The 13,015-nt window shown below is 43.0% G+C and overlaps 1 protein-coding gene across 2 annotated transcripts in view; it reads left to right on the forward strand.

Annotated features, from left to right (window-relative positions):
- The window catches only part of Dhdds (dehydrodolichyl diphosphate synthase subunit), a 33,940-nt gene that overhangs the window by 17,584 nt on the left and 3,341 nt on the right, over positions 1-13,015 (forward strand). For both annotated transcript variants that reach the window (XM_005394858.2, XM_013519674.1), the window contains one exon: positions 2,379-2,486. In XM_005394858.2, the coding sequence (XP_005394915.1) occupies positions 2,379-2,486 (108 nt within the window). The remainder of the gene's footprint in view (positions 1-2,378; positions 2,487-13,015) is intronic.

Here is a 13,015-nt window from a genome sequence, read left to right on the forward strand (position 1 = left end):
AAAAAAAAAAAAAAAAAAAAAAAAAAGGAAGGAGAATCAAGGCTCTCCAACCATGGTGAAACCTTGGTAAGCTACTAAGTGCCTTAGCACCTCAGGGCTAGAACCTTCCTTCTAGTTACTGGCCTAATTGAGAAAAAGGGCTATACATATATAGATATACATGGTCTATGAGGGAACTAAACTACTTGTACACTCTCATGGGTTTGCTCTTAGCTCAGTTACCCCATTGTAGGTTGTCACTATAAAGTTCATATGCAGTTAAGTTTGTTTTTGCTTAAAAATCTCTATTCCGTCTTTACCTTGACCCTGGATAGCACACGACAGGAGAGTTCCTTGTATAAGAAAAGGTTAGCCAGAAGGTGGGCATGGTGGCGCACACCTGTAATTCTGTCATGCAGGAAGCTGAGGCAAGTGGATCACCATGAGCTCAAGCCCAGCCTGTACTATGTAATGAAAACCTGTCTCAAAAAAACAAAACACTGAAAAACAAAAAGAAAAGCTCCAGCCAGGAGTGGTCACTCATACCTATAATCTTAGCACGCTGGTTGGCTGAGGCAGGAGGATTGCAAGGCAAGCGCAGCATAGGCAATTTAGCAACTTTGTGAGACTTTGTCTCAAAGTTAAAAAAAAAAAGCTCAGTGCAGACACCCTGGGTTCAGTTAATCCCCAGTGCCACCGAAAAAGAAGAGGTTGGTAGGAGACTTGCCTTGGAAATCTAAGTTTTAAAAGTGAACGAATAATTAGCTACTGAAGATGCTTCCAGTTGTTGGCTGCATTGAAGGAAGTGCAGTATGTACCACGTGGTTCTTTATTCAGGGGAGGGGTTGTTTTTTGAGACAGGGTCTTGCTATGTAGTTCAGGCTTTCCGTGAACTCACTAAGTAGCCCAAGCTGGCCTCAAACTTGTAATGATCCTGCTGTCTCAGCCTCCCGAATGCTGGGATTACAGGCACGTGCCACTACACCTGGCTGCACCCTGTGGTTCTGTGACTCACTCTGCCACCCAGTCACATTTGGAAAGCTTACTTGGGACACTGGTAAACTAGAAGTCTTGCTGGAAGAGGCAATTTAGATAGCAAGGAATCTCATGTCTCAGAACAGAGTCTCGTGGTCTGGAAAAGGTTCTTTATTTTAGAAAAAAAATGCTGAGTTCCTCCTTTGTGCTATAAATATGGCAGTAACCACGTCAGAAGTGATTCCTCCACAGAAAACAAACTGAACAAGTCAGTGCAACCTTGGGAACAGATAATAGGCAACTCTAATCTAGCCTTGAAATATTTGAAAGAATGTCACTTGAAGAAACAAACTTGTCTCAGAGATAATTCCCTTGGTAGGAATTGTGGGAAGGTGATACTCTTTTAGCATAGCAAGCTCTCTGACAACTAAAGTTACCCTCTATGAGGCATTGAATTCCTTGCCACTAATAGTATCAAACAATGGCTATCACTGGTGTTCCAGAGGCTGAGGCTGTAACTCAGTGGTAGAGCACTTCCCTAGCATGGATGAAGCCCCAAGTTTGATCCGCAGCACTGCCCCATAAAGCATTACAAAAGGAATCTGTGATTATTATTCAGGTCCACTCTGCTGTGTACATTTAATCTTCATGATACCCTAAAAACTATTATCCAATTTATACTCAAGGAAGCGAAGGCCCAAAAAGGTTAAATAACGTACCCGAAGTCAAATAGAGGGTAAATCATAGAGCCAGAATCCAGAACCCATGAACTTAATCACAGTGTCCTACTGCTGCTACTTAACAATAGCACCCAGGGGGGCTGGGGATTTAGCTCAGTGGCAAAGCACCTGCCTGGCAAGCGCAAGGTCGTGAGTTCGGTTCCCGGAACCAGAGAAAAACCAAAAAAAAAAAAAAAAAACAAACAAACAACAGCACCCAGGGATTTAGCCCAGTGGCACAGTGCCTGCCTGGCAAACGTGAGGTCCTGAGTGTGATTCCCAGTACCCACCCCTCAAAAAAATAAAAAAAATAAAAAAAATAACAATAGTAACTACCATTTGTTCATTGCTGACTTTTATCATCTGTGTCTCTTAGATGACCTCAAAGGGCCAGCAACCAATAACATAATCCAGATGTTACTTCATAGGCCTAAAATTGGCTCTGAAAAAAATCCTGGTGGAAATAATGATCTAGTCTCATTTTAGTCCGGATTTGCCACAGGCAGGTGATCTAACTGCCCCAGGTGACCCCTCCACCATCAGGGAGGGAACCAGGGCTGGCTGCCAAAGCAGCTGCAGCGCAGGGTGCCTGTGCTGTCTCATTTCTGGGATTGTTCCTGCTCCTCCATTGGAGAACTGACTAGCACAGCGGCCCAGAAACGTGTTACTAAATTGTATACCTTCTTCCTTCTCTATTTTTCCCAGACCTCTCATTCCTGTCTAGTGTTCCAACCTATTCTATGGCCAGAATACACATTTTGGAACCTCTGTGAAGCCATCCTGCAGTACCAGATGAACCACAGCGTGCTTCAGGTAAGAGCTCAAGGACAGCTTGACTGGATGGTATAGAAGAAGAGCTTAGCATGGATCAGCCACTTTGCTGTATAGCAGGTGCTTCCTGACACGCGTAGTAATGATGACAATGCCCGTAGTAGCTACCACTTACAAAGCATTTGCTATGTGTCGGGGACTGTGAATATATTACACACAGAGTCTCATTTAATGCTCCCAAGAACCCAGTGAGTGCTAGACATGGTGGTGCATACCTGTAATCCCAGCACTCGGGAGGCTAAGGCAGGAGGATCACTGTGAGTTTGAGGCCAGCCTGGGTTACGTAATACAGGGGCCAGCCTGAACTACAGATGAGTCCCTGCCTCAAAAAAACCAAAGAAATGTATATACAAAAGAGAACGGGGGCCAGGTCTGGTGGCATACGCTTGTAATCCAGCACTTGAGAAGCTGAGGCAGGAGGATTGTTGCGAGTTTGAGGCCAGCCGGGGCTACAGAGTGAGCTCAAGACCAGCCTGAACTGCATAGCGAGACCCTGTCTCAGAAAGACAAAAAAAAGAAAGGAAGGGGATGTAGCTCAGTGCAAAGGCCCTGGATTTAGTGCTCAGTGTTGAGGGGGCGGGTGTTTCATCATGGCAGGGATTAAACAAGTGGAAATATGCAAAATCCAAGCCTCTTATTGAAAGGATTAAGGATAAAATAGTACTATCTTTCAGTTTTGTAAAACTATTTTCTGCTTTCAGTTTTGATTACCAAATCTTGAAACAGTTTTCGTTAAGAAGCAGAGTCACCTGCATGTGATAAGCATAAATAGCGCTGGTGGTTGGGGTGTGGCTAACAGATGGAGAGTCTGCACTGGTTACTTCGTGCACATTTGCTTATTTTACCCAGTAACTCGGTGTGTTTGGTGTCCTCAGTTCTCAGACATGAAGACAGAAGGGCAAAGAGAATGAGTAACTGTCCCAAGCCCACAGAATTAGAAACCTAAATTTAATTTAATGTAATGTATTTTTATGTTTTTAAAATACTGAGGCAGGAGTCTCCTTTTATCAATAAGTTGGCTAGGCTAGGCTTAAACTTTAGATTCTCCTGTGTCAATTTCCCAGAGTGCTAAAATCGCAGGTATGTGCAGTAAGCCCAGGTATGAAATCTAAAGCTGCTCCCCCTACCGCTTTGGTCCCGGGAATTGAACCCAGGGTCTTCACACTAAGCGGCATCCCCTGTCCTTTTATTTTGAGACAGGGTCTCACATTAGGTTGCCACGGCTGTGCAGCCCTCCTGCCTCCTCCTCCCAGAATGGTAGGATTGTAGATGTGCACTGTCATTCCTCATTGCTATTTCTTTTTTTTTTTTTTTTTTTTTTGCCTTTTTGAGACAGGGTCTGACTATGCAGTTCAGGCTGACCTTAAGCTCACTTTGTAGCCCAGGCTGGCCTTGAACTCACAGCGGTCCTCCTGCCTCAACCTCCCGAGTGCTGGGATTACAGGCATACGCCACCATGCGCGGCTCCTCACTGCTATTTCTTATTTCAGTTTTTTTAAGTTTAGAGAGATAATGGCCATGGAGCAATAATCAGTGTTAGGACTTGTCTGTCTTCCTGGTCTTAGGTCAGAATATGAGGAAACTGAAATAATGTTAGAAGAAGTGAAAAAAAAAAATAGCAAAGCTTCAGTTATCCACAGTCAGGAATGAATATCAGATTTTTCCACATGATCAAAGCTGCCCCTAAGAACTCACATTTTTTTCACCCTTTTGACAGAAAACTTTCTGAAATGTGTCTTGTATATAATTCATCAACACCTACTCTAAACTAGGCACTTGCTAATAGTCATCATGATTAGAATAATCACTTTCTAATGACAATAATGATAATGGAATCTACCACTTTAAACACTTCTGTGTACAGCCATGACCTTGGGCTGTTTATGCTAAGTTAAATGGTCCCCAAATACCTGGCTTTAGGATGTCTTTAATTTTTTTTTTTTTTAAACACAGGGGCCTTCACACTGAGCTGTGTTTCCCCGGCCATTTTAATTAATTAATTAATTTTTTAAAGACAGGGTCTAGCTAAGTGGCCCAAGCAAGGCTCAAACTTGTGATCCTCTTAATCGCAGAGTGCTTAGATTACAGGCGTGTGCCACCATACCTGGCTTTCTTATATATTTTCTCTGTCTTCCCTCTTTCATCTCTTACTGTTGTCAATGGCTAATGGCATCCTGCCTTCTCTTCCTGTTTACTATTTTAAATCAGCTATGATAGTCAAAGAAACCAGCTGATCAAGCATGTTAGAACTGCATTATAAAGTAAGAGCATGCAGGCTCTGCCTGATACCCAGAGGAGCTGGGCGTGGGCGTTTATGTGTGAAGATGTGTGTGTATGGATCTGTAATTTGGCTGCCCAGCAGGCTTATAGTAATTTTGGGTTTCTCATTTTGTACATGGTTGTCAGTGGAGTCACCTCAAGTTTCATCCATTCCATAAATGTTTATTGAGTCCCTAGTATATGACTCAGGCATAGTGCTAGGCACAGGAGAGTGAGCTGCTAGCCAGACAAGAGCACGCCTTCATGGACCTTATGTTCCTGGTTGAGGAGATAGTAAATAAAAAATATGCAAGATAAGGTGGTGGCTCCATAGCTCAGGGGTTAGAACACTGGTCTTTTTTTTTTTTAAGCGTAAAAGAAGGATAACATAGTAATGGGGGGGGCTTACCAAATTACAGACAAAGTGGTAGGAAATTATCAATGGTTATTGTTTTACATATTGTTATCTACAAGATAGTTTCTCAGGAAAACAAATAGACAAATAATAGTGAGTTACAGACAGAAGAGGTAGGAGATTATCAATTGTTGTACTGTACTTTGGTATCTTCAAAGTGGCTTCTAAAGAAAATAAATAGAGCTATACATGAGTGACCTATTAAATAATCATTATGGTCTTGTAAAAATATGCAAGATAATTCCTAATTATAATAAGGCAGTGAAATATACAGCTTGATGTGCTAGAAGGTAACGAAAGAGGGCAGGGATACTGAGGTTATAAAGTTTGGATTTTGAAAGATAAAATGCCGGCATGCCTGAGGGAAAGACATGAGATGAGCCTGAGGAGGACAGGCCTGTTCATGCCGAGCCTGGTAGGTCGTGCTTACAGGATGGAGACTTAATCAGGGGAATGGCTAGATCTGATTGTCATCAGGTAAAAATCACTCAGGAGCCAGGTATGGTGTGCACACCTATACACTCAGTTGCTCAGGAGGCTGAGGCAGGAAGATTGCAAGTAGGAAGCCAGGCCCAGCAATTTAGTGATCTTAAAAATAAAATTTTTAAAAGCACTGGAGATATAGCTCGATGGTAGATCACTTGCCTAAATTGCCTGAGGTCCTTTAATTCCCAGTACAAAACAAACAAAAAACCAATCAGGACTTTGAGGAGGCAGAACCAAGAGACAAAACACTTGCCAAAACTAAAGTGACAAGAGGATGTGCTGCAAGATAGGGAAGTGGCGATTGGGCAGGGTAAGCCTGAAGGTAAGGGGCAAAACAAGTGTTTAAACAAAAGCAAATGGAACTAACTATATCAAGGTAATAACATAACCTTCCAGAAAAAAGTAAGAAATTAGTTCAGGCTTCCTGAACACAGTTCTTAGATTGTAAATTTTTAGTAAAATCTGTTCTAAGGGTAACACAAATAAAAATACAAATAATAAAAAGCGAATTTAAACATTACTTAGCCTACAGTTAGTGGTCTGTTGATAATGTAGTTTTAAAACTTTTAGCCAATGTAGTGGCTTATACCTGTGATCCTAACACTCAGAAATGTGGGCCAGGAGGATTACCGTGCGTTCAAGGTCAGCCTGGCCAGCCAGAATTACAGAGTCAGTGAGACCTGTATCAAAAAGCACCCCTAAAAGCAGTTCTTTCATAGGTAAAGCAGGATAAAGTAGGATAGAGCAGGGCTGGGGATTTAGCTCAGCGGCAAAGCGCCTGCCTGACAAGCGCAAGGTCGTGAGTTCGGCTCCTGGTACCGGAGAAAAAACCAAAAAACAAAACAAAACAAAACAAAAAAGTAGGATAGAGCAAATAAATACAAACACTAACATTATTAGGAACCAAATTTTGGCCTGAGCACTTGGATACATGGTTGTTCCATGTCCTGGGATGGGATGGAAAGTGTTTGAGACAACTATTAAGAGTTCCATTTAGTAGTCAGGCGTGGTAGTGCACACTTGTAATCACTTTGGGAAGCTGAGGCAGGAGGATCACAAGTTCAAGTCTGGACAATTTAATGACTTCGAGAGACTGTCTCAAAGGGGGTTGGGGGCACTGGGTATGTAGCTTAGTGTGAAAGCCCTAAATTCAATTCCTAGTACCACAGAGAGGGGGAAGGAGAGGAGAAGGAAAGGGAGGTCCGTTTTATACCCATGAGTCACAATGCAGATCTTTATTGAGCTCTTACTCTTCTGGGCATCTTTACACAGCATATGAAGTGCTATAAGGTAGATATTGTTATTGTCCCTAGTTTTAGAGTCAGGAAGATAAAGTGACAGAGACAGGGACCATCCTGAAGGCCTTTTCCAGCAGGGATCCATGAGTATCCTAGCCTGGCCTCTCTATCTGGGAACCCTCATAGCTCTGTTTCTAGAAATCTGTCCACCTCAGCAGGAGCACTGAAGGGAAATTCTAGATTGACAATACTCTCGCTTGTCTGACCTCAGTCCAGAAGGATCTTTCCCACCTTTTCTCTCTCTTTGTACACATACCCAGTATTGTGACCAAACTGGACTCTTCGCATTTCCTTATTCCATACCTTCACTTTCCTGCTTCCATGCCTGTGCTCTTGCTTCATCACCATCAGCAAGATTCCATTGTCCAGATCTGAGCTGCTGTGTTGCTAGGCCCCAGCCGTTGTGTCTGTGTTCTCTACAGGAAGCCAGGGCAGAGGGTAGGGACCTAGGTTCTTGTCTTACTTTTCTCATTGCTGAGACAAAATACCCGATGCCCAAAGTTAAGGAAGGAAGGTTTCTCGCAATTTGTAGAGGTTTCAGTCCATAGTCAGCTGGCTCAAGGCAGGGTGGCATGGCAGACAGGCATCAAAGAGGAGAAACAGTCCGTGGCAGGCAGATGGTAGCAAAGCAAACTAGGGACCAGACAAGCCTCTTCCTTCCCTTATATTGTATTCATGCTACCGGGATTAGGGCAGTGCCAAACCAATCAGTGGAGTGATTCAGTAATCACTCACCCTTAATCCTTACACCTTAATCCTAGCATTGTACCATAAATCATTCACACATTCTAGATTCATCCACCTCTGTAAAAGCCCCACCTATGACTGCATGAGGTTTTTTGGGGGGACATCTAGACACAAACCGTAATAGCTGTAAACCTAGAGGAGTTTACCAGAATGAAGGGCTCAGGTGCCAGTTGCCAGGGAACAGACTTTGGTTTTTTTTGGTTTTCTTTGTTTTTTTTTATTTTAAAAATAAAAGGAGAAAAACATTAACAGACAAACAATCATTTACAAAATAGCAAGGAACAGGACAAACAATACAGAGATACAAAGTGGTAGGAAATGAACAGTGCTTGTTGTATTACATATTGATATCTTCAAAGTGGTTTCTCATGAAAACGAATAGAGACATGCAATATTGATCAGTCAAGGACTCATTAGCAGTTTCTTTCAGCAAAGAAATAAAAGACAGTAGATCAACGATGTTAACTATCCTGTGTATAGATACATACAAAATTTCTCCCTCTTTCCCTTCTCTTTTCCCACATCCCAGTTGCCCTTTACCCTTGAGCGGTTGCCTATCATTTCACAATGTCTATCATACCTCCGAGTTTTTATTAACTCTTTCAGGTTTTACACTAGTGAGACAATGTGGTGCTTGCACATGCAGGTCTGATTTATTTCACTTGAGTATGGTCTAGTTGTGACCATTTACCTATAAAAGCCTCGAGTTTATTTTTCTTTATAGCTGAGTAATATTCCATTATATAAAAGTACCACAATTTTTTACCCAATCCTCGGTGGATGGACATTTGGGTTGCTTCCACAATTTAGCAGTTACAAATTGTGCTGCTGTGAACATAGGTGCACATATATCGCTGTGATATAATGTTTTTAGATATTCTGGGAAAATACCCAGAAGGGGTGTAGCTGGGTTGAATGGGACCTCTTGTCCTAGTTTGCTGAGGAATCTCCAAACTGATTTCCACAATAGTTTCACCAGCCTGCATTCCTGCCAGCAGTGGAGAAGGGTTCCTATTTCTCCACAGCCTTGTCAACATTTGCTATTGGTTGATTTCTTAATGCTAGCCATTCTTACTGGGGTAAGGTGGAATCTCAATGTTGTTTTAATTTGCATTTCTTGAATGACTAATGATGTTGAACATTTTCTCATGTATTTATTTGCCATTTGTATTTCATTATCTGAGAAGTATGTATTCTTCTCAGCTGCCCATTTTTGGATTGGATCTTTAAACTTGGGGGGGTGATATTTTTTAATTCTTTATATGTTCTAGATAGAAGTCCTTTGTTTGAGGGACAGTCAGCTAAAATTTTTTCCAAGTTTGTGGGTTTTCTTTTTACTCTGCTGGTGATTTCTTTAGATGTGTAGAAACTTTTTAGTAGGATGAGATCCCAGATGTTTATACTTTGAAGTGTTTCACGTGCAGTTTGGTTTGTGTTCATGAACTCTCTGCCTACCCCTATGTCTTCAAGGTTTTTACCTACTTTCTCTTCCAATAGATTTAGTGTTTCTGTTGTAATATTGAGATCTGTGATCCATTTTGACTTGAGTTTGGTGCATGGTAATAGACTTGGGTCTATATTTTCAGTCTTTGGCAGGTGGCAAGCCAATTTTTCCAGCACCGTTTATTAAAGAGGCTATTGTTCTTCCAGTGAGTTTGTTTGGCACCTTTATCAAAGATTAGGTGGCTGAGTGTGTTTTTAGTTGTGGCTGTTTCTTCCAGTCAGGGAACAGACTTTGGTATCTGAAGCACCGTGACTATCTCCAGTGGTCACCCAGTCAGTCTTAGAGGCTGGCAAAAGGAGGAGATCTTGATGATGATAGAGTAGGGCTTGTCAACAGTGAGGCAGGGACAGGTAGAGGATCAAACCAGGGAAGGGGACGCAGCGGGTTAGAGGGGTGTTACCGCGCAGAGCATCTTGTCTTTAGAGGTTTCCTGGATAGTGGTCCATGAACACTCAAAATGGGTAAACAGAGATGATGATAATGGGTTTGTCCATCTCTCTCCTGTGGCTAGTAGTACATGAAGAGAAGACACACAGGATTTCCCCTAAACTCCCTCTCATGTATTGGTCACAGTTTAAAGCTAGGCCAACCATTATATTTGTCAGATAGTCACTGTGCTCTCCTCAGGAGATGTTAGGAGCCTGACTTATTATTTCAGGCATTCCTGAATTTGAATCTGGATATTACAGTTGCTGTCATACTGACTGGATGATTACTGTCTCCTCAGAATCATTTTCCTCATCTATAAAATGAGAGAACGATAACAACTACAACCATTGTATGTCACAGGTTTGAGATAAGGATTAATAAGCTAATACATGAAAAGTGCTGATACCACAAGTATCTTCAGATCCTTCATCAGATTTCTTCTATCTCTAAAAAGCCATGTATGGAATGTTCCAGTGGTGCAGCCGGTTACTGCACGGTACTTACAGAAAGCCACGTACATAACACCCTGCTTATCCCATTCCCAGTACAACCCCCTGGCAGAGACTCTGGGGGCACTTTAGGACATTGTTTAGTTCAGGGGTGCTCTGTCTGTGTCAGGCAGCCCTCACAAGTGCATTCCCCATGCATTGTGCTGGTTGTGACTTTGGGGTAAATAAACATACTTTTTGGGGGGGCACTGCACTGAGGGTTGAACCCATGGCCTTGCACAAGTGAGGCAAATGCTCAACCACTGAGCTCTGTGTACCCTTAGTCCTTAAATGTTTGAAGCCCAGGACCTCCAGCCTCTCTCTAGGTAGCCAACAAGGTGGCAGAAGACTTGAGGTCCTTCATCCTGGAGGAGCTATTTACATCTCATGGGCCGGGGATATAGCTCAGTGGCACAAGCGCCTGCCTGGCAAGCGCGAGGTCCTGAGTTTGATTGCTGGTACAAAAAAAAAAAAAAAAAAATATTTACATCTTGTTCCTTGATTCTTCTGAGAGAACAAGAGCAGAGAGGCTTAATGCCCAGGAGGGATTTAGATTAATAGGTCAGAGCCATATTTCTCCAAATGTACTTACTTTTTGGAACCCTTGTACCAAGATTACATAAGGCCAACAGAAAGTCTGTAGAAGAAATAACACCCAGCCAGGCATGGTGGGGTGTACTTGTAACCTCAGCACTCTGGGAGACTGAGGCAGGATCATAAGTTAAGGTCCCAGCCTGGCTGCATATTGAATCGCTGTCTCAGAAACAAAACAAACAAACCTCAAACAATAAAAAAAAAAAGAACTAACACTCTTACTTCCCTTGATTGGTCATTATATAGGAGAGTAAAACATAGGGAGAGACACTGACCTTTATGACTTCTGTTAGCTTGAGTTTTCTGAGGGTAAGTTCCTGAGAAGGGTCTGAGGCACTTCTGAGATTGGAAGAGTACATCCAGACCATGTGGATGCAGATATGTTTCTGTCATCCTCTGAAGGCATCATAGAGAAGCCAAAGGTACTCAACCCAGCTGTGTGCCCTGGGCCAAGTCTCTTCTTGGGTCTGCGTCATTGTCCTTATCTGTAAAATGAGGAGGCTGGAACAGACAGCCTTAGGAGCTTTCCCAGCTCTGTCATCTTCACAGCAAGCCACTGATAGCTGGCACTGTCTTGGCACTCCGGCATCATGTGTGGGGCCACCATTCAGAGAAAGCCTGAGCTTCACAATGGTGTCTTTAACCAGCTATGCATCTCCTCCTTTGGGGCTGGGTGCCCCTCATCATTTCTGTCCTGCTCTCACCACTAGCAGTGATAAGAGAATAGGTAACAGGTAAAAGTAGGCACCAGGCTGGATGTTCATTATCTCATTGTTCCTCAGTCCAGTGAACTGCGGGTCCTGTCATCTCCATTTGTAGGGTAAGATACAGCCTTAGAAGGGTAAAGATTCTTTAAACCTCAGTGCTCCAAGCAGACTCACTCTGGCTTAAGCAAGCTCTTCCATTCCAGGTGACTTTGCCTTTTGTTTCCACTGTCAGAATATGCTTGTCCCTCCATACACCCCAGCTGTCCAGTGACTAAAGGGCAGCTCAAGTTTTGCCTGTCTGAGATTTCACCAACTGCCACGTGTCTTTCACCAACTATAGCTGCTTTCTCTTGAGTTTGCTTGGCCCTTCCTCTTGCTTCCCTGATGACTTCTGCATTCTGTCTTGTGTTATGTTACTCTGTAAAGGTGCCAGTGTCCTGATTACCATGAGCACCTGGATTTCTGGGTCCATGTCGTGTGCAACTCTAGTCCCAACAGTCTTATACATAGTACCCAGGGTTCATTCTGACCAAGGGCATGAAGAAGCTCTTCCAGCCAAATGGAAAGCTGTAGAGCAACTGCTCACACTTGCAGTCTTGCCTAGGCCTACTCAAGAACCTATAGGAAGAAGAGTCTAGAATTCTCCTTTGTCATCTTCATTCATACAGTAGACTTCATTGTTAAGAATCCTCAGCAAAACATTTCTCTGAACTTCCAACAGGTAGATAGCACCTCCCTCCTTGCTCCATTGTGAGGGTCAAGGGAGATAACAAAGGGCTTGTACATATGGAGGTCATTCTTTTTTGTTTGTGGTTTTTGAGACAAGGACTCACTATGCAGTTTAACCTGGGCTTGAATTCATAGCAGTCCTCCCAAGTGCTGCGATTACAGGAGTGTGCCATCATGCCCAGCATGTAGGTCATTCTTTAAAGGATGCAGACAGTCAGGGCTAATTGGGACAAATCAATGAATATAAGGTATAACACAGGGTAAAATATGGCAAGGGTCGTTGGGGTATAAGATACTTAAAGGTATCCTATAGGGCAGTGATGGCAAACCTTTTAGAGCTTTCAATGATATAAACAGCCCACTGCAGCACTCGTGCCAGAGATTCACCAGCCCTGCTACAGAAGAACTTAGTTGCTCACTTATGGAATACGTTTGGCAGAAGGAGTCCATGTAAAGGCTGTGTGGATCAGACAGACTAGCAGCAACCAGTGATGTACAGCCAGGTTCTGGTTCTGCTCCAAAGAGATTTCCCCCTTCTCTGCCTGGCCCAACCTCCCTTACACTCTGGGATAGCATCGTGAAGCAATTTAGTATTTCATATGTACAGCGTGTCCCCAATACCAGTGAGGAAAAAGCACAGCCTTTGCCCTCGAGGAGTTTATGATTTGTCTAGAGACACACAAGGTGCAAGAAGTGCTGCCAGGGAGTATATGATTTCAATCTTGTCTCAGAGCTGGTGCCTGGTGCTCTTTGAGGGCTATAGTATGTGTGGAGTGTGTGTGCTGGGGGTTGAACCCAGGGCTTTTGCCCTGAACTATGGCTCTAGCCCTTTTTTTTTTTTTTTTTTTTTTTTTT

This window comes from Chinchilla lanigera, unplaced genomic scaffold, assembly GCF_000276665.1.
Source record: "Chinchilla lanigera isolate Chin_1 unplaced genomic scaffold, ChiLan1.0 scaffold00051, whole genome shotgun sequence".
Classification (NCBI taxonomy): domain Eukaryota; kingdom Metazoa; phylum Chordata; class Mammalia; order Rodentia; family Chinchillidae; genus Chinchilla; species Chinchilla lanigera.